This window comes from Topomyia yanbarensis, chromosome 2, assembly GCF_030247195.1.
Source record: "Topomyia yanbarensis strain Yona2022 chromosome 2, ASM3024719v1, whole genome shotgun sequence".
Taxonomy (NCBI): domain Eukaryota; kingdom Metazoa; phylum Arthropoda; class Insecta; order Diptera; family Culicidae; genus Topomyia; species Topomyia yanbarensis.
Genome location: NC_080671.1, coordinates 378,631,585 through 378,654,997, shown reverse-complemented (window position 1 = coordinate 378,654,997; position 23,413 = coordinate 378,631,585). Strand labels below are relative to the sequence as shown.

The window sequence follows — 23,413 nt, the reverse complement described above, 5'->3', positions numbered from 1 at the left end:
CATTAAGACTTTAGGTCAGAGATCTTGTTCCACTATACTTACACATTATTCCACAATTTCCCACATTCTTTGGCTAAATGAAGTGCACTAGACAAACAAAGTACAAGGGAGAACACACCAATTGGTCGGTGTTTAGTCAGACCGGACTAAGTCGCAAAACATAACAAAATGAGATAATGAGAGCAATGGATAAAGAATTACGTCAGCTACATTCGACTTTTGCCAGATTTGAAATATATAACAATAAGCAAGAATTATGGCAAAAATTAATTTCCATTTATAATGTAAAGGATGCTGCGATTCAAACTTTAAACTCGTTTTTCTCGAAATCTCTATTTTGTCACTTAGTCCGGTCTGACTTAACACCGACCAATTGTTCAAAAAACAATTTCAAGCTTAAGCCAAACATGAACCGCCATGTTTGAAAAATGCGAAAAACAACCAAGTCCATTTCAGTCGCCAGAAAATTTGTCTAAGTATTGAAATTGCCTTTAAATCGCATTCGCAAATTGCATTTGTTCCGAGGGGCAATTAGCACAGGCGAGTTGAGTCAAACGTCAAACTTTTTAAATCGCCTGACCATGTTCGTCCGCATTTTTTTTGACAGGGAACATCCAGAACTGTCACGATACATCATTCCACTTCTAACTCGTTCATTGTTAATAATCAAAAAGATTGCATACAAAAATTTAATTTAAATTTAAAAGAAACGAGAAAACACTTTCAATTTATCACTTGCCAAAAGCGTTAATCGATTGAACCACCTGCTGCTGAAAGGGACCCCGATCGTTTCGTATCACACCTAAACAGTAATACGGCTATAAATATAATGTAGTCATGCAAAACAAATTGAATATAGATGCGCATGGACTGTTTAGGGTCATTGTAATTGTAATTTATTAAATACATACGGGAACCTTTTCGTTAAAAATTGTACAAGGTCAAGACATTAGGAGTTTGAACTTAACGGAAAATTTAAGTTGTTTAGGGTGGATAGTTTATCGAAAAAATCAAAATAATTATTTTGAATATATAAAAACCAATTGATTGATGCATGCGCACACATACTGTTGAAAATTGTCTTGAATCTATCCTCTACAAAATGTTAATCAATGGTCAAAACCATAATTTAAATTCAGAAGAAATTTTTTTTTTGCTTCTCCAATAACCTGTAAAAATATTCTAGAATGTGTCTGCCGGACAGTTGCCCGCTACGTCTATTATAGTAGAAGGTGAACGTGCACGCTGGAATGCTTTACATATCACCGAATCAAGATTCTGCTTTCTTCCTATTCATTTTTTCGAGTGGAATGTTTCTGCTCCTAGGTTTATATGTTTATTTAAAAGGCGAACCAGTTCAGGAAATATTATGACAGGTTGTTTCTGGTACCACAAATGAAAAATTGCCACATTTTTTATTTTTTTTTCCACATTAGCTTGTAATGAAATTCCATTAAGCTTACTGAAACTGTTTCAATACAATCGAAAGAATACACCTTCAGTACACAACTTTTAACCCATTACTGCACAACTCATCTTTCATACGTAGCACAAATTTAGTTAACCGGTCTGGAAAATTGCAATTATTTTCGTGCCCGAAATGGCTGCTACAATTAGGAACAAATGTTCGAAATTTCAGATTGATCGGCTCATTAGTTCCTAAGGTATCTTGATCGCAGTAAACAGACTTTAAATAGAAAATATTATTCCGAGATAAAAGCATTTAATAGTCAATGTGGCTAGATACCGATTTCCCATATCGAACGTTGCGAGCCGCCTTAAAGTGACGAAGTGAAAACCGTTTTTAATTACAGTGACAGGCCATATTATTCTTCTTGAAATATGAAATGGAATTATCACTATATATTCGTCGTTTAATGGTGTTATTTCTAAATATATCACATAGATCACATAAACATAGATAGAAACAGTGTAGAATACTAAAACGTTAAATAGAATACACATTACATCGTGATTAAAAAATCATTAGGCTTCGAAATTGTTCAAAGAAAGTTCTATGTGGATGCTTTAACGTTTTTTGATGAAATTGTGTAAACATTTTTTTGATTTGAGCCAATAAATACAAAGACGATATCACGTTAGTTAAAAAAAACCAAATTAATTGTTTTGCTTCTTTTTGACCAAAACTGCTTATTTTAATAAATCTGTCAAGTAACAAACGTGTATTATAGATAGAGGCGGGAAAGCACCAGCTTAACCCATTCATACCCACCCATTGTGTTATGTAATCACTCTGAACATCGTCAACCTAATCCCGGCTCGGAGGGCCGTGTGTCATATACCATTCGACTCAGTTCGTCGAGATCGGAATGTTTGTATGTATGTGTGTATTAGGCTGGCAACAATTTTGGCTTTTTTCGGAACACTATTTAATCAAACGGTAATTGGCTTTACATACCATTTGTCAAATATGAGCTTTTTTCGAAAACTCTTGTTCACTCACAAGAGATTTCAAGCGTGTATGTGAAAATATATGAAAAATAAACAAAAGAAACAATAAATTTAGTAAAAATGCCAGCATCATCTTGTGCATCCCGTAATCTGCAGATATATAGCTTAAGGTGTAAGGATCAACATTGCCAAAGACTGCAAATTGATCCAATTTTGCAGTAAAAAGATAAAGTTATGTGTTGCCTCTCTTTCTTGCACATGCTTAGAATCAGAGTTGAAAATATTCAAATTCATTGAATGAAAATTGATCATATTCGGCCGCATTCATTTTCAATATTCAGTGACGCTGCTGAAAACGTCAAACGAACAATCCGCCCATTCATCCATGCAGATTTTCATTCGGCTCCGATTATTACACGAAGCGACCGTGCAGCAACGAATTAAACGCATCAAAGTAGGCCCTGGCACAATGTAAGAGATGATGATTGTTGTTTCATATGCTTTATCGGCATTTGAAAACATTTTCCTAGATAATTAGTGTAATGAATATATTGTACGATATTCAACTGAACGAATAAGATGGATAGTTGAATGAATATTTTTTGTATTCACTGCGAGTCGCAGCAGGTTCATTTTCATCCGTCAAAAAAAGCTTCGATTATTTTTAACTCTGCTTAGAATAGAAAATTAAAAAAAAATCGGTAAATCAATAAAGCTGTTCGTTAAGAAATAAGCTATGTGACCATAAATTTTGAGGTCGGCAGAGTTATTGTGGACTTTTTTAATTGATTTTAAATTTTTATTTCCATAGTTTTCATAAACATATATTATCATAAAAACTTGAAACCTCTTGTAGGTGAACTAGAACTATCGGAAACAGCTCATATTTTGCATATGATTTGTGCATTTAATTACCATTTGAATTAGCAGTGCTCCGAAAAAAAGTTAAAATTGTTGTGTGAATGTGGAAAAAAAATCATCTCTGTTTCTCATAGATGGCTGGACCGATTTACACAAACTTAGTCTTAAATGAAAGGTACAACCATCCCATCAGCTATTGATTTTTTTATTGATTGCACTTCCGGTTCCGGAGTTACGGGTTGAAGAGTCGGCCACACCGCAGATTCCCATAGGGTAAAAGGGTATAAAACGCCCCACCGGGGCAAAATGCCCCTCTTCAATTCCCAGGATTCCTGAATTATCTAAAAATTAAAAAAAATCTGATAACAGTATCGTTTCATGAAATCAACGTACTAAGTTAGTTTGGTATTTTTAATATGTTGCAAAACAACAATATACACAAAAGTTTCAAAAGAGCTACTTTGATGTAAGCTCCCACTTTTTCCAATAGCATCACAACCAATTAGAAACAGTCGGATTTGATAGAACTATTTCAAGTAGTTTACTAGAATGTTATAGTTACTATCTTAGTTTTTAGCTTGGCTTAAAACTATGTGTGCGTGTAGAATTATTCATGCATTCACAACAGCTCATCTCCGGCTAAAATGCTCCACCCATTTTTGCGGGGCATACTCACCGATTGCTGTGGGTCATACCATTCTCTTGTTGTGGGGCATATTACAAGATTACAACAAGAAAAAAATAATTTATCTGCTATTTTAGAACAATTTTGAACTTTCAAGGCGATATTGTGAAACATTTTAAAGTTACATGAAAACAACCAACATATGATTCAGCTATATAGTTTAATCAACAGACCCTACGGTTGAAATATATTTTGGTTGCTTTCATGTAACTTTCAAATGGTTTACAATATCGCCTTGATGTCAAAGAGAAAGTTGCACGAAAGTTTACGGGCCTTTTGAAAAAACCTATTATTGTTGATGAAGAAACGCGACTAACTTATGAAAAGGTCGTAATAAAACAAAATAATTGTGTTGTTAAAACAAAAGTTAAAATATCTCGAGAACTACTACATTTTAGAAAATTTTTGTTAAGAGCATTTCGATTTAAAATGGCGTTTAGAATCATATTCAAAAAGAAAATTGTATTTTTGACTGCAAATAGTAAGAATTATAAAAAAATGTCAAAAGTTGTTGTTAGGAAAACTTTTTTATTGAAAGCTTCTCCATGATCCAAATACACTAAAAAGGTTGCTTTTACGTCTTTAAAACATTAAATTTTTGACATTTTTTGATGGGGTAACGCGGATAACTTTTAAAAAGAGCATAATTACACGAATTAGTTGTTTTGAAGTAGCAAATATCTCGAAAACTATCGCATTTTGGAAGATTTTTGTTAAATGCATTTTGATTTTAAATGGTGCTTAGAAATATATTCTGTAATAAAATTACAATTTTGGATGTTAATTAGTATGAAATTTTAAAACATGTGCGAAGTTATTGTTAGAAAAACTTTTTTACCGATTTTTTCTCCATCATGCAATCACAATCAAAATGTTTCTTTTCTCTTTAGGTTTTTGGTAACAAAATATAAAAAATTTACTTTTTTGAAAACACAACATTTTTTTCAGTGTATATTTTTTTCGGACAGAACTATTCATTCCCTGTAACTTGTTCTCAGATAGTTTTGCTGTACAAAATACAGTAATCGAACAAAAAAAAATTGAAATTCATACACGTAGAAACGTTTACGCCCTGTTGAAAAATTACTCTTGTATCAAAATATTCCAATTGCCAGAGAATATCATGGAGATTCATACAGCGAACACACCTGCAAAGTTTCGTTCGTCATATTTTGCGGTCGGCCGGTTTCTCATGGAATCCCTCTTTTGCGACTTAGTCCGGTCTGACTTAACACTGACCACATGATGACGGTTGGCAATTTCGTAAAAATGACATAACGGGGGGCCACATTACGGATTCAATGGAACTAACCATCGTTGCCAAATGACCTCCAAACTTGCTTTGAATGTCTTCAACCATCTTGCGAAGCTCAGTAGAAGATTTTGATATGTCGCATGATGAAGGTTTGCGATGTGATGAAAGTGACACCCTGGGACCATATTCTGGACTCACCGGAAAATCGGTCAATTGTCGTCGTAGTTTCAAAATGGTTGGAATGGTTCTTAAACATAGTCTACTACCACCTACACTTCTTGGAGTCATTGTTTCAATGGATCCAATGAGCATTTATTATTGGCCTCTTGGTTTTTAAACAGTTTAAAGTTAATCCTATAGAAAATTTATATGTTAATAATAAAAAAAACCAAAGTGCAAAACCGACTTAACCCAACCCAATCCTGAACAACTTTGGTGTTTTAGGACCATGGTGGTCCAGTCGCCATTAGTATGAACTAGAAGAATATTCGGTTCTTTTGACATATAAGGCATCAAAATTGGTCAACTCTATCAAAAGTTAAATAAAATGCGGCGAAAATCCCAACCAGCGCGTTTAGGTGTTAACTACGTGTCAGTTTTTAGTAATTACAAAAAAAAAACAATCTTATTTGAACCATTATGCCAAGCGTTTAACTAGTCCACCTTTTGTTCACAGTGAAATAGTTTGAAAATATAGAAGTTCGTTGGAGTTGAGATTTTATCACTTTCGCGTTCCAGCAGGCATCTTCTTCACTTTCTCATGTTTTGTGCTAACAGATTATAAATATACAAATTTCAAATGATACGGATCAATACTTAACATTATAATTTTCATCATTGATACCTACAAATTGAACACTTACAAACTAACATTCGGATTATTACTAATAACAAAAGGATAATCAATTCGTGATAGCAACAGATCTACCATGAAAATTGTATTGGAAGCATCCCGTCCTCCATAAGCTCACAGAGGTCCTTATAGCTCGTTGAACTGCAGTAACTCACTCCATAGAAGACGACGAACAGTGAAGCGAACAAATTATCTAAAACACCCGGATAATTCTATTCTGCAGAAGATTAAACTGAACTCATTCCTTAAAAAAATCACTTCATAGAACATATTTTTTACATTAAATATTTATTGTTTCATTTAGGTTTTTACATTTCTGTACATTTTGACATTACAAGTGATACAGCATTTGGCTTTTCATCTTTGATATTTTCAATGAACATTGGAGTGATTGAATTTATATACGATCTCCTTTTATTCGCAGTGAGCAACGGATGCTCAACCAGTGCACATTGAACCAGGACTGCGCCTGGTAACCCTAAGGGTGTCTGAAGTCCAAAAAGGAGTAACTCACAATTCGTACATTTTCTAATCTTTCGTTTTAGAGTTGTGGTTTCTTTGGTAAAGTTGTTGCATAACATATAGCGCATTATTTGGTCATAACACATTATTTCGAAATTCAGTCCCTAGGCCGACGCTTTTACCGTATTTTCAATGGAACTAGATATCAAGATGGTGTCTATGACAAAGTTGTTGGTCGGGTAAATAAAGGTAAATAATCTTATGATAAAAACTTTGTAAATCCTACAAATTTCAAAATATTTTTGAAAACATAACCTGTAAGTTAAAATTTTACTTAAAATTTGCTTATTTTTCATCAAATCGTGTTTAATTTTTCAGCGTATTTATTCGCTATGTAATTGAAATCTACTGTGAGTAGAAAACCACAATAAGTACACGATTGTTGTAAACAAATGTAGTTTGGCCTCTAATACGCTTCGTATTTGACAACCATAAAAGAGTTGCGGCAAGATTCTGCAACCGAATATACATTAGCTAGTTGGTAAGATATTTCAAAATGTTTATCCAGAAGAAATCTGGGCTGGAGAAGGATGGAGTATTGTTTATTTTTAATGATTTTAAGAATTAAAGCAAATTTCTACGATTTTATATCAAAGCTGTTCTCATACCACTGTAATTCTTTCTTCAAGATTGAAGGGAATCGTTTACCTGTTGCAGGCTTGTCAGCAAAAACGTAAATTGAAATTAGATTCATAAAAAGAGACACGGCGAATTTTCAGTACGTATTGACTCGTGATCATCAATACTAATCAGATTAATGTTTTATTGGGGCTAATTTCCGAAAAACTATTCATTGAGAAAAAATATTAATCGAGGCTTTTATACAAACCGAACCGAAAGATTCACTCTGTAAGACGGAGACACTATCAGTATCACGCGCGCGTCGTTTGTCCCCCTTCCCTGTCAGCATACGACCACAGATCTTAGCCGATCTAATGCCACTAATGCCACTTCCGCTCGAAACGAAACTGAGACGGTCTCTAATCCGTCAACCTTTCGAAGTGAACGAACTGACAGCGGTTAGGGATAGAACCCGACCCAGTCCCGAGTTTAAGCAAAAACGGCAAAAGGTAGCTTGTACCCCGGTTTGCACCGCGGGGAGGTAGGGGATAGGTGTTCTGTATCAAAGGTGAATGGCGGCATGGCCTCATGTTGCACGATAATACAGCTTTGCCAACTCCAAAAATTCAGGAACAGAATGATTGAAAAATTCAAATAATGCTATTAAAATTCAGGAATGCAAAAATTCTATAATTTAGCAAATAAAAAAATCAATATTTATTAAATTTAAAAATCCAAGGAAAAACAAAATTCAAATAATACAAGCATTCCCCAATTCAAGCATTACAAATTCAGTAGATCTAAAATACAAAGATGTAAAAATTCCCAATCAAATTAATACAACCACGATAAAAATACAAATACAAGAAGAAAAATGCAAAAATTCAGAATTACAAAAAATCAAAAGCACTAAAAATACAAAAAAAAAATCAATGGCACCAAAAATTCAAAAATTCTCAAATTCAAAAGATCAAATATTGAAGATATAAAAAATTCAGGAATTTAAAAATTCAATTCTTCAGAAATTCAAGAGTTCAAACAATTAAAATTCAAAAATTGAAAAAGAAATAAAAATTCGAAGATTTGGGAATTCAAAGATTCAGAAATTCAAAAAATCAATGATTAAAATATACAAAAATTTGAAAATTCAAATATTCAAGAATTCTAGAACTCCAATATTCAAATATTAAAAAATTAAAAATTCTTGTCGCAAAAAATTTTATAATTTAGAAATTCAAATCCAAACATTCAAAAATTTGAAAAATCAATTATTCAGTAATTTAAAAAATCTTGAATTCTAAAATTAAAAATTTCAGCAGTTCAACGCAACAATAATACAAAAATCACAAACACAAGAACAAAAATATAACAATAAAAAATACAAAAATATATAAATGCAGATATTCAAAGGATCAATGAATCTTTAATTAGCATCCATTTTACTAAATTCATTTTGATAGTGGTCATATTGTTATGCGGACGCACTTTTCAATCAATAACTCCAGAACCGGAATCCTGATAGAACCGAAATCGATAACAGTCGATGGGAAGGTCGTACCTTTCATCAAAGAGAGACTTTTTGCAAATCTGTCCAGCCATCTGTCAGAAACAGAGGCAACATCATTCGCTATATAAACACAAACATTTTGCGATCTCGTCAACCTGGGTCGAATGGTGTATAAGACTCGGCTCTCCGGGCCTCGGTTAAAAAGTCAATGTTTGGAGCGATTGCATAACCCTTCTATATGAGAAAGGTAAATTGGTCAATTTGTAGTTTATGACTGAAATTGACCAATTTACCTTTCTCACCAATTAGCCGCGTGTTACCTAGAGCGGAGCGAGTAAAGTGATTATGACGCATAACCAAATACATCACGTGGTTTTCACACACACACACACGCATACACACACACACACACACACCTTAGAACCATATAACTTTTAAATCGTACTTAAACCGAAACGAACAAAATAGCCGACCTTTTTTATGCATTGGAGGACAGACAAAGTGCAGCCAAATCCAACGGTAGCGTGCGCTGTCGATGGTCTCTTCCTTTTTGAAAAAATAACGCCCGATGATTGTTTTGGAGCACTCAAACAATTACAGCACGTCCTTTTGGTGTAAATCGACTCATAGCTAAAATGGCAATAAATGACATTTAAGAATTGTGTTTATCTGTCAAAATCGGCTGGTAAACGGCGGAGTTGTTCAATGTTGAAATAGGATACATCCAGATGGCGCTTTTTCTCATTTGTAGAGAACAATTTAGATAAAAACTATTGTTCTCCATTAAGAAGAAAATTGTCAAAAACTATCTTTGCGCGTTAAGAGCACAAAACCTATTGCTAAATTAGTTATGGAATTTCGTTTCGACTTCATATCATCAGAATCCGGCACTAACTTAGTGACAGGACTAAGCTAGCGCCGCACAGTGGTCAAAAATCCCAAAAAGCTGGCCAAAAGTCGAAAAATCAAGTTTTTCTTTTACGGCTGTTGATTTTTTTACATAATTTGCATTCCCATTGCACCATATAATGATGTCAGTTCACCACAGATGACTCTGTGAACCGTTGAATTATTACCGACAGCTGTCGGAAACGTTAAATCCAATGTAAGTTTGCGTCACAAAAATTTGTTATTTCATAAATTCACTATTCGCCATTGAATTAGCCTATGATAGTTAAGAAAAAATTACTCTCACGTTGAAGGTATGTTCTTTAATCATGCATCATTCTGTTTTCTTCCCAGTGACAAGCACAAAAAACTTACAATAATTTATTGTTTGAAAATTGTTAATAGTTGTACGAAATAAACACTAATTTAAAAATGCCTAGGTTAAAAGTCTTACTAGATTCGATTGATTTTTCGATTGCTAAATGTTTGTTAGACATTTTTTCAACAACTTTGTAAATATTATCTGCAACTTTCTGCTACTTTGGATTTTATAGGTCCCTTAAAGTTAGAGTGAAAAAGTCCAAAAAACAGTCATAAATCCTTAAAGAGAAGAGATTGGAATATTCCACAAAAATGTGGCTTTTTGAAGCATCTACAACTTTCCCAAACATCATAAAAATGTCAAATTTCAAATAAAATGAATATAACAAAAATAAACTCATTTTAAGGGGGTATGTCGACATGTACATCTGTTTCATTTTATAACTTTTTTCTTTTAAGAGATATACATTTTGCATCTTCAACAAAGCTTCTCAAAAATAGGTCCTCTGCACACTTTTACTTTACCATTTCAATAATAAATGAAAAAGTTATGTTTTTCATCTGAAGTTAAGTTCACCCTCTTAAATTAAAATTTGGCACCTTACAAAATAAAGAAACTTTTTTGAAGACATCGAAGTACTTTAACTAATAGTTTCGTCCCAAATATTAATGTCCGGTTCTTTTTTTGGATTTCTTCCCACTGTGCGCCAGATTGACGCCAAACACCTAGTCAAGCGTGATGTCCCGCAAGGGCTTGCTCAGGAGCACAAAAGGTGTCTCCGTTTTTTTAGCTAGCGTCAATCCGGCGCTAGCTTAGTCCTGTCACTAAGTTAGTGTGGGATTCTGATGAGACGAAGTCGAAACGCAAATTCCATGACTAATTTTGTGATTTTTGTGTTTAAAAACTTCTGCGAAGTTGTTAAACCTTCAAAGTATAAGGTTTCGAAATGTGTGACCTTGAGCGAGTTTTCGAATATTTATACCACTTTAAAGGTGCACATTTATTGAAAATAATCTATAGATTTTTGAAAGCTCTTCTATATAGATTCTTCTTCGTTGTAGACTGGAATGACATCTGTTGAATTACTTTTATTTCTGAACTTTAAAAAACTTGTCATTAAATTTAAGTATATTTACGATTTTCATCAACCACAACTGTTAAAATCATTATTCGAATACATAATAGCTAACAATTTCCTTCTCTACTCTTTCAGAAATATGGCGTAAGACACTGGATGTCTACACTGCTCAAACTATAATTAAGTTACGACTCCAAACAAGGCCAAATTCAACGAACCATCAATCCGTTACTTCCAAGCATCAATGCAAGATGGCACTGGTAATGTTACCATGCGATCTACCCTGGTGGTCCAACGTCCAGAAGAAACTCATCCAAATCGAGGAGGCACTCTCACTGGATGTGATCGTCGAAGTGATGCAGAAATTGCACGAACTGTGCAAGTAAGTTTCGTCCCTTACCGCATATCACTTTATCTAACCACCGCGCATCTTCCATCTTCCAGCGTAAGTCTCGATCCGGACGACGACGGCAAAGACAATGCGGTATTCGACGGGCTGCGACACTTTGTCGAGCAGACACTGTCCGGGGAGGAGCGGAAACATTTCCTGCATCACACCATCAAACATATCGCCCGGCATGCACGGGATCTCAAATTGCACCGTCCACCGCGAGGGCTTAGCTTCAGCCTTCAGCAACAGCCCGATTGCTACGAGCTTGGATACCGGCTGGTGGCATCCCTCCTGGCGAATGCCTTCTTCTCCACATTTCCAAAACGTACCGAAAAAACTCATCCGACGCTACAAGACTTCAATTTTACATATTTTTTTAGAGGTTTAGTAGAGTTAGTTTCGAACACTGGACTATCTGTTTGTTGTGCTGAGTAACAATTTTCCTATTTTCAGCAATAACGTACAAAAGGCCAAATTCCGGAGCTTCCTCAACTATTTCGACAGGTTAGCGGCTAATCCGCAGATGTTAGATGGGACACTTAAAGTAAGCAGGAAAGTTTTGACTGGGAAGCAGTGGCTAACGATAGAGGATTGGTTGGAGTGTGGTTTGCCGTTGTGTGATGTAGAAATCAAGCACGAAGGGCGTTTGGACAAAGCTTGCTCGGATACCATGCAGACGGTATTTGCCAACGCTCGATTGGGTGGGAATGTGTTAGCTGATGGAGACTCGCAAGAATCGGTGCAATTTTTCACCTTCCCCGAAATGTTGGCTGTGTTGTTGTACGTGGAGGCTTTAGAGGACAATGAGTCGCTGCAGATTGAAAATGCTCACCATATGGCTCGGATATTGGAACCTTGGGGGAGGGCACTGTTTGAGACTATCGAGCAGCCCAAGAAAACGTCTCTGTGTTGCATAGATGCGGAGAACTATCGAGCGATTCCTTCACATCAATTCGAAGAGGATGACATCCTGCGTGAGTTGAACAAGTGCCTTTTAGCTTTTAGACAGAATACAACCTGTCCGGTGGTGGAACCGAAGCCAAGCGAAAAGCAACGACCGACTCGATTAGATCAGTTAGAGACAAACTCCAGCTTAGGTAGACTATCTCCGATTGGAGAACGAGACCGGGAGGGCTCGACCCCGGGATCACCAGATGTGTTTACTACCATATTCATTCGGCAGCCCACTTCCAACTCGAAACGTTCCAGCAGCGACTCAAACAAGCTGGAGAAAGACATCAATAAAAGACGTTCGTGGCTGTCCCCGGAAAGACCGCTGGGGAATGGATCTCCCCTGCATAGCTCAACGGGATCCACGAGTGGAGTGGTATCGGGCGGTCACCGAGGGAAGTTTATAATCCTGGGCTCATCGGGTGAATGCCTTCCCGTAAATCGGCATCCGTTACAGATCGCAACTGGTACGGACTCATTTTCCAGCTGCGAATCTAGTAACGATGAATTCCACAGTGCTCGAGGTAGTTTCGACGAAGACGACGAAGATGGGTTGCGAGCGGGGAAGTACTCAACCGAGCTGGACACCCCGGAGAGAAGGTACAGTTTTGCTCAAAAACTGCGTGAGGCGTTGCAAGACAATAATTCCGTTAGCACGGAAGATAGCAATTATGCGGTAGGGATTAGTGTGGCTGGATCTCAAACGAGGGACGCCGACATTCGGGTGAGAAGGGGCGGTTCGTATGGGTTCGTACTGGACGGATCAATGGGTAGTACTTCGGAGGAGAGAGATTGGTTCGACCGATGTAACCGAAAGCCGAATGGACTGCTGGAAAGAAAGGAAACAAACGAGTCTTCCAGGTACAGCTTCGATTCGGATTTGGGATCGGAGTTGGAGGAGGTTTACGAGAAGTTTGCAAAGTAAGTTGATATGCTAGCTATCGTACTAAAAATAATTAACAATTTTTACTTTAGGTGGCTCGAAGAACCAATCAGTAGTGACAAACCGAAGAAATTAGATGCCCGAGATGAAGCTGTGCTGAGATTTGCCAATTCCCTGTTGAAACGAACACTGAGTGAAAGTTTTGTTGGTATACCGTTGACTGACGACGGGTTGACTGAAGATAAGTGTGTAGATGGAACTGTGATCACAAGCAATGGAAATCAGAAAAGCAAGGTAGTTCTGAACGTAAGGTCTCTTTCGTTGGAATTGGCAAAGCACAAACACAAACTTGCAGCACAGTTGGTAAGTTTCATCGCCTCAGTGCTAAGCGATTGGCAAAGGCTAAGCTTCGCTTGGGTTTGGTAGAACGGTTTTGCTTCTTTAGTTAGGTTATTTTAAAAAAAAAAATCTACCGTTTGATTTCTTTTCGTTTCCCATTCCTGTCCCCTTATTTTGGTTTGGTTTGGTTTCATTGTACCATATACAATCACCCGCTACTTCAATCGAAACATACCCGATCATCGCACTAGCGCAATGAGTATCTCGCTTTGGAGCCGGCTAAGCTCTTCAAGTGCCCCAACATTCAGCTGAACCAAACGGACCAGCGGAAACTGCTGCACAGGTTACGTTCCAGCAGTTCGATTTGTTCCACCACATCCGAAGTACGCCCGGTGGTTCCTCCGCGGGTGAAAAAGAAGACCCGCAAAAGACCCTCCGAGCGGCAGTCGTCGCTTAAGGTTCGACTACAGAACTACAAACCGAACTGGTCCGTTTCCTATTATCAGGATGTCAAATGCGATGATGTAACGCTCAAGGTAGTACCGTTCTAAGTGTGATGTTTTTTTCGTTCTCCTTTACTATTTTATTTTACTTTGTAACAGTGCTTTTCCATCAATCAGACGTGTCGAACTAACTCAGTTGAGGTATTGCTAGAAGGAGATACTAATCACGCTTTGTCTCTTTGGTAAAGATATCACAACTAGCTCAGAAACGGACATTCAATGTGAATCTAAGACCGGTGGCAACCGGTAACTGGGGTTGTGGAGATTCCAAACGAGGTGACGTCCAGCTCAAGATGGTGATCCAGTGGATGGCTGCCAGCGTTGCCGGTTTACCATATCTAATCTATTACACCGCCGGAAGCGATAAACTTTCAAAGGTATGTCATTGGGAAGCGAAAGGTACAGAATGCAAAAAACGTATATTCACTCCAACCGCAAAATCAATAGTTGTACATCATTATTAAATACATCATTCGAACCAAGACTAAATAATAACCTATTGTAAAATAAAATTTGACTTTGACGAAATTTGCACTAAAATTTCCCGAAACACAACATGGTTCTTTACCGTTCACCTTAACCGTTATGTGTCCAACAAAAAAAAACCTTTAACTGGCTAACTAGGGTACCCGGGTACCCACAAATTGAAATGCTCATAACTATGGCTCCTTTAACACTTTTAGATGTTTTGGATTCAGGAACTCGTCCACTTTTTGATTCTGTAAAATTGTTCTGAATGAATTGATCTGGTTCTTGGTAATCCGGATTTTCCGGAGTAATGTTCCAGTACTAGGGCATGATTTGTAAATTTTTATAAAGTCCTACCAATATGAGTATCAAAACAATATGAGACAATCTTCACATTGTCTCCGAAGTCTGGCAACCGCATGGCAATTTAAAAAATGGGAATGGAATGACCACTCACGGCCCCAGCGGAACCTGCTCCGGAATGTCCGTTTCGGGGTCAAATCACCAAATGGTTCCATAACCACCCGATATAGCCTACTGATGCAATTCCAAGAATTTTGATACCCATATTGCTAATATTCCATTGAAATTTACAAATAGTATCCCAACACTGGAACATACTTCCAGTAATCCGGATTCCCGGGAACCGAATGAAGTAACCCGGTTCACGTATACCAAGTCTAAAAGTGGGTGAGTTTCTGAATCCAAAACATCCAAAAATATCAAAATCGGTTGGAAATAACCATAGTTATTGGCATTTCAGTTTTGTGGGTACCTGGGTACCCACGTCGGCCTGTTACGTAGTAAAAAAATTCAGGAGCCCCTCCTCACTCCCCCCCCCCCCCCTTACTATATCAACAACATTATTAACCCAAGAGCTTGACTTTGTGTAGTTCTGAGATGTCACAAAGTTTCAATTTCCAGTTATGGATAAAACATGGGAATTTCATTAATTGAAACCTAAAAAAGTACCCTGATACCGCGTCGGACACATAACGGTTAATACGGATTACTTGTCGGTCAAACTTCAGCTTGGGAGAGTATGAGAACGACAGCGTACACCGATTTTGAAATTCGAAACAAATCTGTTCGTAATAATAAATCAAAACGGTTTGCTGGGGATGTGTTTGTTTTAATTTCAATTCCACTTTTAAACTTTTATGTTAAATACCATGCTGATATTCCTAAAAGATTTGATTGTTATTGAATACTAATGCTTGCAAACCTGTGATAACAATAAAAACCAATCAGTGCCTTATCTTGGTCAGATGGCATTACTTTTGGGTTGACTACCAAGAATCGCTATAGATTAGCTTCGCAACTTTTTGAAACAAACTGAAGCTGCTCTAACATAACTCAATCTACTTGCTCACCAATATCTTCAACTAACATCCGTCTGTCAGCAGTACCGTCTTTACGCATGGCACACCAAGCCCGGGCCAGGGGCCCCAGGAATTTAGGAGACCCCAACTTAGGATGAATACAAAATCATTTTGAAGGCTATGTTCCAAAAAATAGCAATACTCAACTGTTTGCTCTTTAGCGTGTGGGTAACAATGGATCAGTTGCTCGAATTCGCACATTGCACCTTATCCCATGTGACGTTTAAAGAACACCAGACAATCAAGCGTAGGAAACGAGGCACTGCATGATCAGGATGGTATTGGACTAATTCACACTTTCCAACATTTCGATTCAAGCGTCAGTTCATTTTGAGCAAAAACTATAAAAAAAATTTGTACAACTCGCATAGAAAGTTCGAAAGGCACCAAACAGGAAAGTTGTTAAAAGAAGAAGTTGTTAAGAAAGTGAAAGAAGAAAATGTCAAAATTCGGTACCCAATCCTTGTTTGGCAAGCGATCCGCGCGATTGGCAAATTTTCACTTCTTCATCACACCAGGGATTGTGAATGAGTAAAACTACATGAAAACCTCTAAACATGACTCCTGGGTTTCTTGAGGTCTCACGATACTTTCGCGGCCAGATTAGGCATTTTCTATTATGCTGTCGTAGTCTGGTGCAGAGCCAATTATGTTATTTTCGTACGACACTCCGCCTTAGGGACGATCCATAAATGACGTAGCATTTTTTGAGTGATTTTTAACACCCCCCTCCCCCATCGTAGCATTTCGTCACAAAGTTCTAAATACCCCCTGGTAATTACGTAGCTTGACGGTAACTCTACCCCCCCTTGTCCCCGCATTTTTTTTTAAAATGAAAAGCTATGTTAGTTATTCCCCTTTACAAAGGCTACGTAGCGTGACATGACCCCCTACCCCCCTGTCGTCACACATCATCACAAAATACAAAACTCCCCCCCTCCCCCATATAATGCTACGTCATTTATGGATGGTCCCTTATTAAAAATATTTTAGGACGTCAAAATCAGGTATCAAAATACCACTGTTTAACATGACTGGTATTGAAATGAATTCTTTTAGCTTAAATTTTTATTCGTTTATGTTTGGGTTTATATTTTGTACAATATTGCAGTCTAAGTGATACAGCGTTTGCTTTTCATCTTTGAAGGGCTTCGTTGGTAGATGGTTGCGTTTCTGTTATTTATGGTATATTTATGGCTAATAGTTGTGGTAGTGAATTATTGAAGTGAATTGCGTTGCTCATATTAATAGGTTCGAGTAATTTCGATGTTTCGCTATGTTTATTTGTTTGCATAACAATGATGGTGTTAAAAAATTTCAACACCTTAATTGTTATGCAAACAAATGTTTGTACTTTGGAAAGGTGAAAAGGCTAATTATTGTTATTATTATTTTTCCTTTCGGTCTCTTTCTGCATTGCCTATCAACGACACCAGAGAGGCGACTCTACCATCAAAACCCTAGACTTGCCACTTAACTACCGGCGCCGTCTTTGAGACACTAATTCGTTGAATATGAAAATGATAATATTACTTATAATGCACTTGTTTGCTATCTTCGCCTCTCCGAACCGTTCACTATAAAAGAAAGCACAAAACTTCTGTCAGAATATATAACAAAAATCTACCTCACCAACAATTTGTGCATGAAGAGATACTATTTCAAAGAATCGTTCTATTCCTGCAGCGAAAATGCAAATATCTAAAATGAATGAACCTGGAATCGCACACTATGATTCAAGATAATATTGATTGATTTCAATGTCTTCAATATCCAATATTGTTGTCTGTAAATGTAGTTGATTTATGATTGATTAAAATGTGGCTTTTTGCTTTTGTCATGTAAAGAAGTGCTATGCAATCACTCCAAAAATCAACTTTTCAACCGAGGACCGTAGGGCCGAGTTTCATATACCATTCGATTCAGTTCGTCGAGATCGCAAAATGTCTGTGTGTATATGTATGTATGTGTGTGTCAAGTAATGTCACTCACTTTTCTCAGAGATGGCTGAACCGATTTGCACAAACTTTCGAATGAACGGTGTAACGCTCCTATAAAACGCTATTGAATTTTTAGTGGATAGGACCTCCAGTTCCGTAGTTACGGGTTGAAGAGTGCGGTCACACAGTAATAATGTAAAGGTTTCACGCTAAACTATTTCGGGGCTATATACATTCCAATCGTGAAAGCTACGCGCGGTTGTCTTAGCTTCGATCTGTGTCTCGGTTTTTCCCGTACCGAAAATGGCTGGCGCGTTTACATCTGTCACCGTGTGAATATTGTGGCTTAGCTCAATGTATCTCGCTGAAATGGTTACCCTTCGTAATTAACTTTCGTTTTGTTTGGAGAGCCCAGAACGGTCCGTCTTCTTCGACCTACGCTACTGTGCCGGCTCAAGGTTTTCCCGGAGTTCCCCCAGAAAGCTTCGACCATCCTCTATTATTTCCTACTACTCTCACTGTTACGCTCCCGCACTCGAGGATCGTTTTCTCACGCTCCGAAAACGGCGAGCTTGTATGAACTTCGGATCCAGTTTCTGGTTGATGTGATCCGACGTTGACAACATGGCATCTTCCCCCACCTTGAATGCTACTGGTCGCTTACGGAAGTGGTAACGCTGCTTTGCCTTTTCGTGATTTTGTTATCGTCGGGTCATCCTGACAGTTTAGTAGGGAAGACGGAGTAAAACGCACCCCCTAAGGAAATATGATCATAACTAAGCTATAGAACATCAATTGGGAGAATTTAATTAATGATATCGTTTAGCCAACATTTTTCTCTGTAATCAAAATCATAACGCTTTGCAAAATATTCAAAAACATGAAAATAATTCAATTCTTCAAAATCATTAAAAATCACCTTTTGAAAAATAAGCGGGGCAAAACGCACCTGTGCGGGGGCAAAATGAACCACAAGAACGGAGCATAATGCACCACAACAATGGGGTAGAATGCACCGCAACAACGGGGCATAATGCTCGGCGAACAAGCAAGTAGTTTTGTTTTCTAACGAGATTTCACAAAAGTGTGCCATTAAATAGCCTTTGGTTTTGCAATTGATAAGTTTTCAGAACGATTTTTCTAATTTCGATTAAAAACCAGTAAAATTAGAGAAGAGGGCATTTTGCCTCCGATGGAGCAGAGATATAAATTAAGATGCGACAGAATAATGAACAACGGTATAAATAGAACTGGAATGCTCTAATATAATAGTAAAACAGTATTTATAAGAGCGGAAAATCCTTGTTTCGTGAGCCACAATAATTACATGAGAAGAGCACGTTATTGTTTTTTGTTTATTTCTCGAGCTGCTATTGATGTGCGGTTATCAAACTTTGACAGTGTATGTTTACTATGGCGGACTTCTGACTGGTATTACCGTTTTCTAGAAATTTTCAGCTGTTTTCGATATAAGCAAGGAATGTATTTTGCCCCGAGGGTGCTTTGTACCCCATCTTCCCCTACTTGCTGTTTGTACAGCTCCATGTGGAGAATCAGGAAGCGCCATTCTTTGCTGATGGTTGAGCTATGACTGAATCGTCACCACCTCCCCTTTCTGACATCACACAAAGCATTTGTATGACAGTATTGGACGTGCAAATATCGTATAAATCCAATTGATATTGATCTATTTGGGTTAGAGACCCCAAGTTTTCTCGAAAGTTCGTCTGCACTGCCCGAAAGCCATGAACGCTTTGAGTAATATTCTTGATAACCCTAACAATATGGGCATTTTTGGAACGGGCTTGATAAGTAGATGATGAAATTGGATTCTGGAATATTTTTGAAAGCCAAAATTGCGACTTCCGATTGAGCAATATTCTTGATAAATTTAACAATTCAGATAACAGACGTTTAGGCTCGATTCGAAACGTGTGCTACTGAGATTCCGAATTCATCAGATGTCTGAAACCCGTTTGGCACACGTTTGTAGGTGGCGCAGTGATCGATGCAATGCAGTTGGAATACAGTTGTCAAACACGAGTAGTAAACAGTTGCGTAGGTGGCAATAGTGAAACACGGATTACCAACGTTAATTAATTTGAAAGTTTACACAGGTTTTTGAAGACATTTTGTTCTAGCCTAAACGTCTGTTAGCTGTGATAACAATATGGATATTTTTTGAAATGTGCTTGACGAGTAGATGGTGGAAACGGATGTTTGGCGCCATTTTGAAATCCAAGATGGCGATTTCCGGTTGAGCGATATTCTCTATAGCCCAAACCATAATACTATGTTCACACAACAAACATATTATAATAATTAGCAACTACCAAAATGTCATCGTTTTAACTCGTAATGTGAACGTAGTACCAGGGTATTTTTGAAATTAACTTGACGCGTAGATGACGGAAATTGATGAGTGACGTAATTTTTTTCAAGTTAGCTTTCAAACAGCTAATGGCCGTGCTTGGCACTTGTTCGTACGACACTATTACAAATCTACGATCATAGTATGGAATGCTTCGCAACAGATAAAAAATTACAGAATTGCTTCAGGAATCTTAGAAATCGGAACAAGACTTTGAATGCACACAGCTCCGATTGAAATGAATCTACTTAGTTTTTCCGCAATTGTGAATTACTTATCTAACCGAATATTTATGCTAATTTCTTCTGGTACGACGTTCTTACTTCCCACACGTAAATATCCGAACAGCCTAGGCAAAACAATCGGAAATATAAACAATTGGACATTTTATAGCAATAAATACACCAGGCACAGAATACGACTAACTTTACTTTTCACACCTATTTGCAGCTGGACACAATCTGTCGAATTCTAAAGGACCGCAAGTGGACCGTAGGTGAACTGGCCGCCGCTACACTAGCCCACTCCAAGGACATCCTTGAGGATCCACTGTACTACAACAACGACCGAAGTTACAGTTTCTTTTTTGACAAACTGATCGGTTTGGAACGAGCCGGACAGTAAACAGTCGCCGCACGGATGCAAAGTAAACACTCGGAATGAAAAAAAGACAGCCTAGTATAGACCGAAGGGATAGTGCTTATCATAGCCGATCGAAACATGCGAGTAAATTCGTCAAACAAAAGCAATATTTACTGATATATAATACTGTACAGGAAGTAATTTATACGTTAGACAAGGCAGGGAGAAAAACACAGTTGTGTGAATATGCGAATAACTGAACTCGAGAGCAAGCGCCACATACAAAACCAGATGATAAAGTCTTCCTTTGATGACCTATAAAACTCAAATAGAAAAGTTTCTTTTTTACATGACAGACAAGAAGGCAAGTAGTGATCTTATTCGATAGATAGACATTACAAAAGACTTATGTAATTACCGTTTTAAACTCCATGGAAAAGCATTGCCCGATATTGCTACAAATGAAACAAAAACAGCCATGTTTAATTGTTTTGTCAATATATAGATGATACTAAACAAGAATGCTTCCCACAACCTGGACAGTTAGCCAAACATTATTATTGAATATGTATATAAAATCGTCGACTAACTACTAAAGCAGATTTCACATGTTCTGCACATCAAAAACCCACACAAAAACAGTAAAACAAAAGTGTGAATGACAAGTATAGATACCCAATATAAAGACTGGATAAAACCAAAACTCGAACTACGTCTACTTTTCAGTTAAACAACGTAGGGCTATATTATATACTTTTTATGAATAATAGCTTGGCTCATTTCGAACTTTGACCCAGTCTTTATATATGATGTGTCTATGACCGGATTGGACCGGACCACCTTGGGCAGGAAACAACAGCAAGTGTGCAACCGATCATTTGTGAAATATAATTATTATACAAAACGTTTTATATAGAATTATACGCTTACCAAAGAAGAAAATAAAGATGATGTAAAGAAATTCGTTGTTGGTTTGAAGTATATTTCTTAAATACTTTTCGGTTTTTAATTTGACGCCGAAGAGAAAACAAATACAACTCAGAACGCCTTCCGGAGAACTTAAATTGCACAGAAAAGTAATATTGGAGGAACAAAGAATAATTATAAACATAATGCCAAAAATACGATGTTATCGACAGGAATCGAACCTGCGATCTCCCAGTCTCTAGTTGGGTGCGTTAACCATTCCGCCATAGAGGAACTGTAAGGATGTCATCACATATTCCTAACAGTATCATGATCACCGCCGCAGCCTCCAATTCCTCGCAATTGACCCATCGACCCCCAATGTCTCCTATAAGCAGATCGTCACCTCTTCCTCTCATCGATCGGGCCAAATCTCTCTCGTGATCTATTTTTAGGTCCAGTGGACTGCGCTCAAGGCTTGAGATATTTATTATCACTGTTTGCCCCCTTACCTAACTCAGTCGCCGCCAGACTTTGGTAGTGGGTTGTTTGAATCTTTGGTTGCCGCATATTCGGGTCAATTTTTTTTGTTGGTAGTAGCTTCAATTTAACTGTTGGTATATTGGTGGAACATCTTGATGTACCTGCTAACGCTGATGCCACTCAGTAAGCCAGAAGAGCTTACGTAAGACGGTTATAATCTACACCATAACTGTTTACTGCGTTCCACTTCTTTACGTCGTTTGTCATTCTGTAGGCTACATTATCCGGGTTGATGTCCGGCCTTCCCGTTTTAAGTAGCTCCCTGCACGTCACTTCAAACCTCGGACATTCACAGTATTTGATATCCTTCGCCAGGATGATGCATATGGATCATCTCGGCGATAACGTATACTGCCTCTGGTACGCAATCGCAACTCGTACAACTACCAGCCGGAACGTCCTCTTCAACTTTTCGTGGTTCCACTTGGTTTTCAGAGCCGCGCCCCAGGCATGAGCTACATATCGCTGTATCGATGACGAAACACTAGATAATAGACCGACATTTCGCAGGTGTAATCGACGTGGTTGTTAAAGCTCAACCAGTCGTCGATCACCACTTCTGTATCCGCTGAACCGCTTTGCGGATCCTGACGAACAACACATCCGTCTTGTGGTGAGCTATTTGCAGCTTGATCCCGTTCGTCCAGCTTTCGATCACATCTATTGTCTCCGTCACCGACACCTCCACCTCCATTTCTTCAAGTGTCTCACTCATCACGGTTAGTGATACGTTGTCCACGAAACCCATGATTTTCATTTTTCCGGGCAGCCGCAGTGTTAAGACCCCATCGTTCATCCCATTCCAAAGAGTTGGACAGAGAATGGAGCCCTGAGGAACGCTCGCTGCGAATCGCATTGCCTTCTGCCTTTGTTCGTCTGGTATAGCAGTACTCTACTCTGGCAGTTGCTCTTCAGAATCTTGCTCATTCTTCTGCGCAACGCTGCGGTATTGGTCTGTACGAGGCTGGATGGCCCGGTGACTTCCCTGACCTTGGCAGTAACATCAGTTTCGGTACCTTCCTCATTTCGGGGAAATTGCCATCATCTGAAGACTTCAGCAGTAGCATCCAGGATCGCAGCTCTCAGCGCCTCGGTTGGTATTCCATCCGGACCGGGGGTTTTATTTGATTTAATTCACATCGACACCTCTTTGAGCTCGTCGTTAGTCGCTTGCCACTCGGCTGTGTTCTTCGCCGTATGGTGTCGGTGA

The 23,413-nt window shown here is 38.0% G+C and overlaps 1 protein-coding gene across 6 annotated transcripts in view; it reads left to right on the top strand.

The window, feature by feature from the left end:
* Positions 1–21,715, top strand: part of LOC131684645 (uncharacterized) — a 50,784-nt gene extending 29,069 nt beyond the window's left edge. For 5 of the 6 annotated variants that reach the window (XM_058967695.1, XM_058967692.1, XM_058967694.1 and 2 more), the window contains 7 exons: positions 11,080–11,326; positions 11,389–11,727; positions 11,789–13,207; positions 13,262–13,532; positions 13,760–14,044; positions 14,200–14,388; positions 20,623–21,715. In XM_058967695.1, the coding sequence (XP_058823678.1) occupies positions 11,196–11,326; positions 11,389–11,727; positions 11,789–13,207; positions 13,262–13,532; positions 13,760–14,044; positions 14,200–14,388; positions 20,623–20,796 (2,808 nt within the window). In that variant the 5' untranslated portion in view covers positions 11,080–11,195 and the 3' untranslated portion in view covers positions 20,797–21,715. The remainder of the gene's footprint in view (positions 1–11,079; positions 11,327–11,388; positions 11,728–11,788; positions 13,208–13,261; positions 13,533–13,759; positions 14,045–14,199; positions 14,389–20,622) is intronic. The other variant, XM_058967697.1, reaches the window with a different exon arrangement.
* The last annotated feature ends 1,698 nt before the right edge of the window (positions 21,716–23,413 follow it).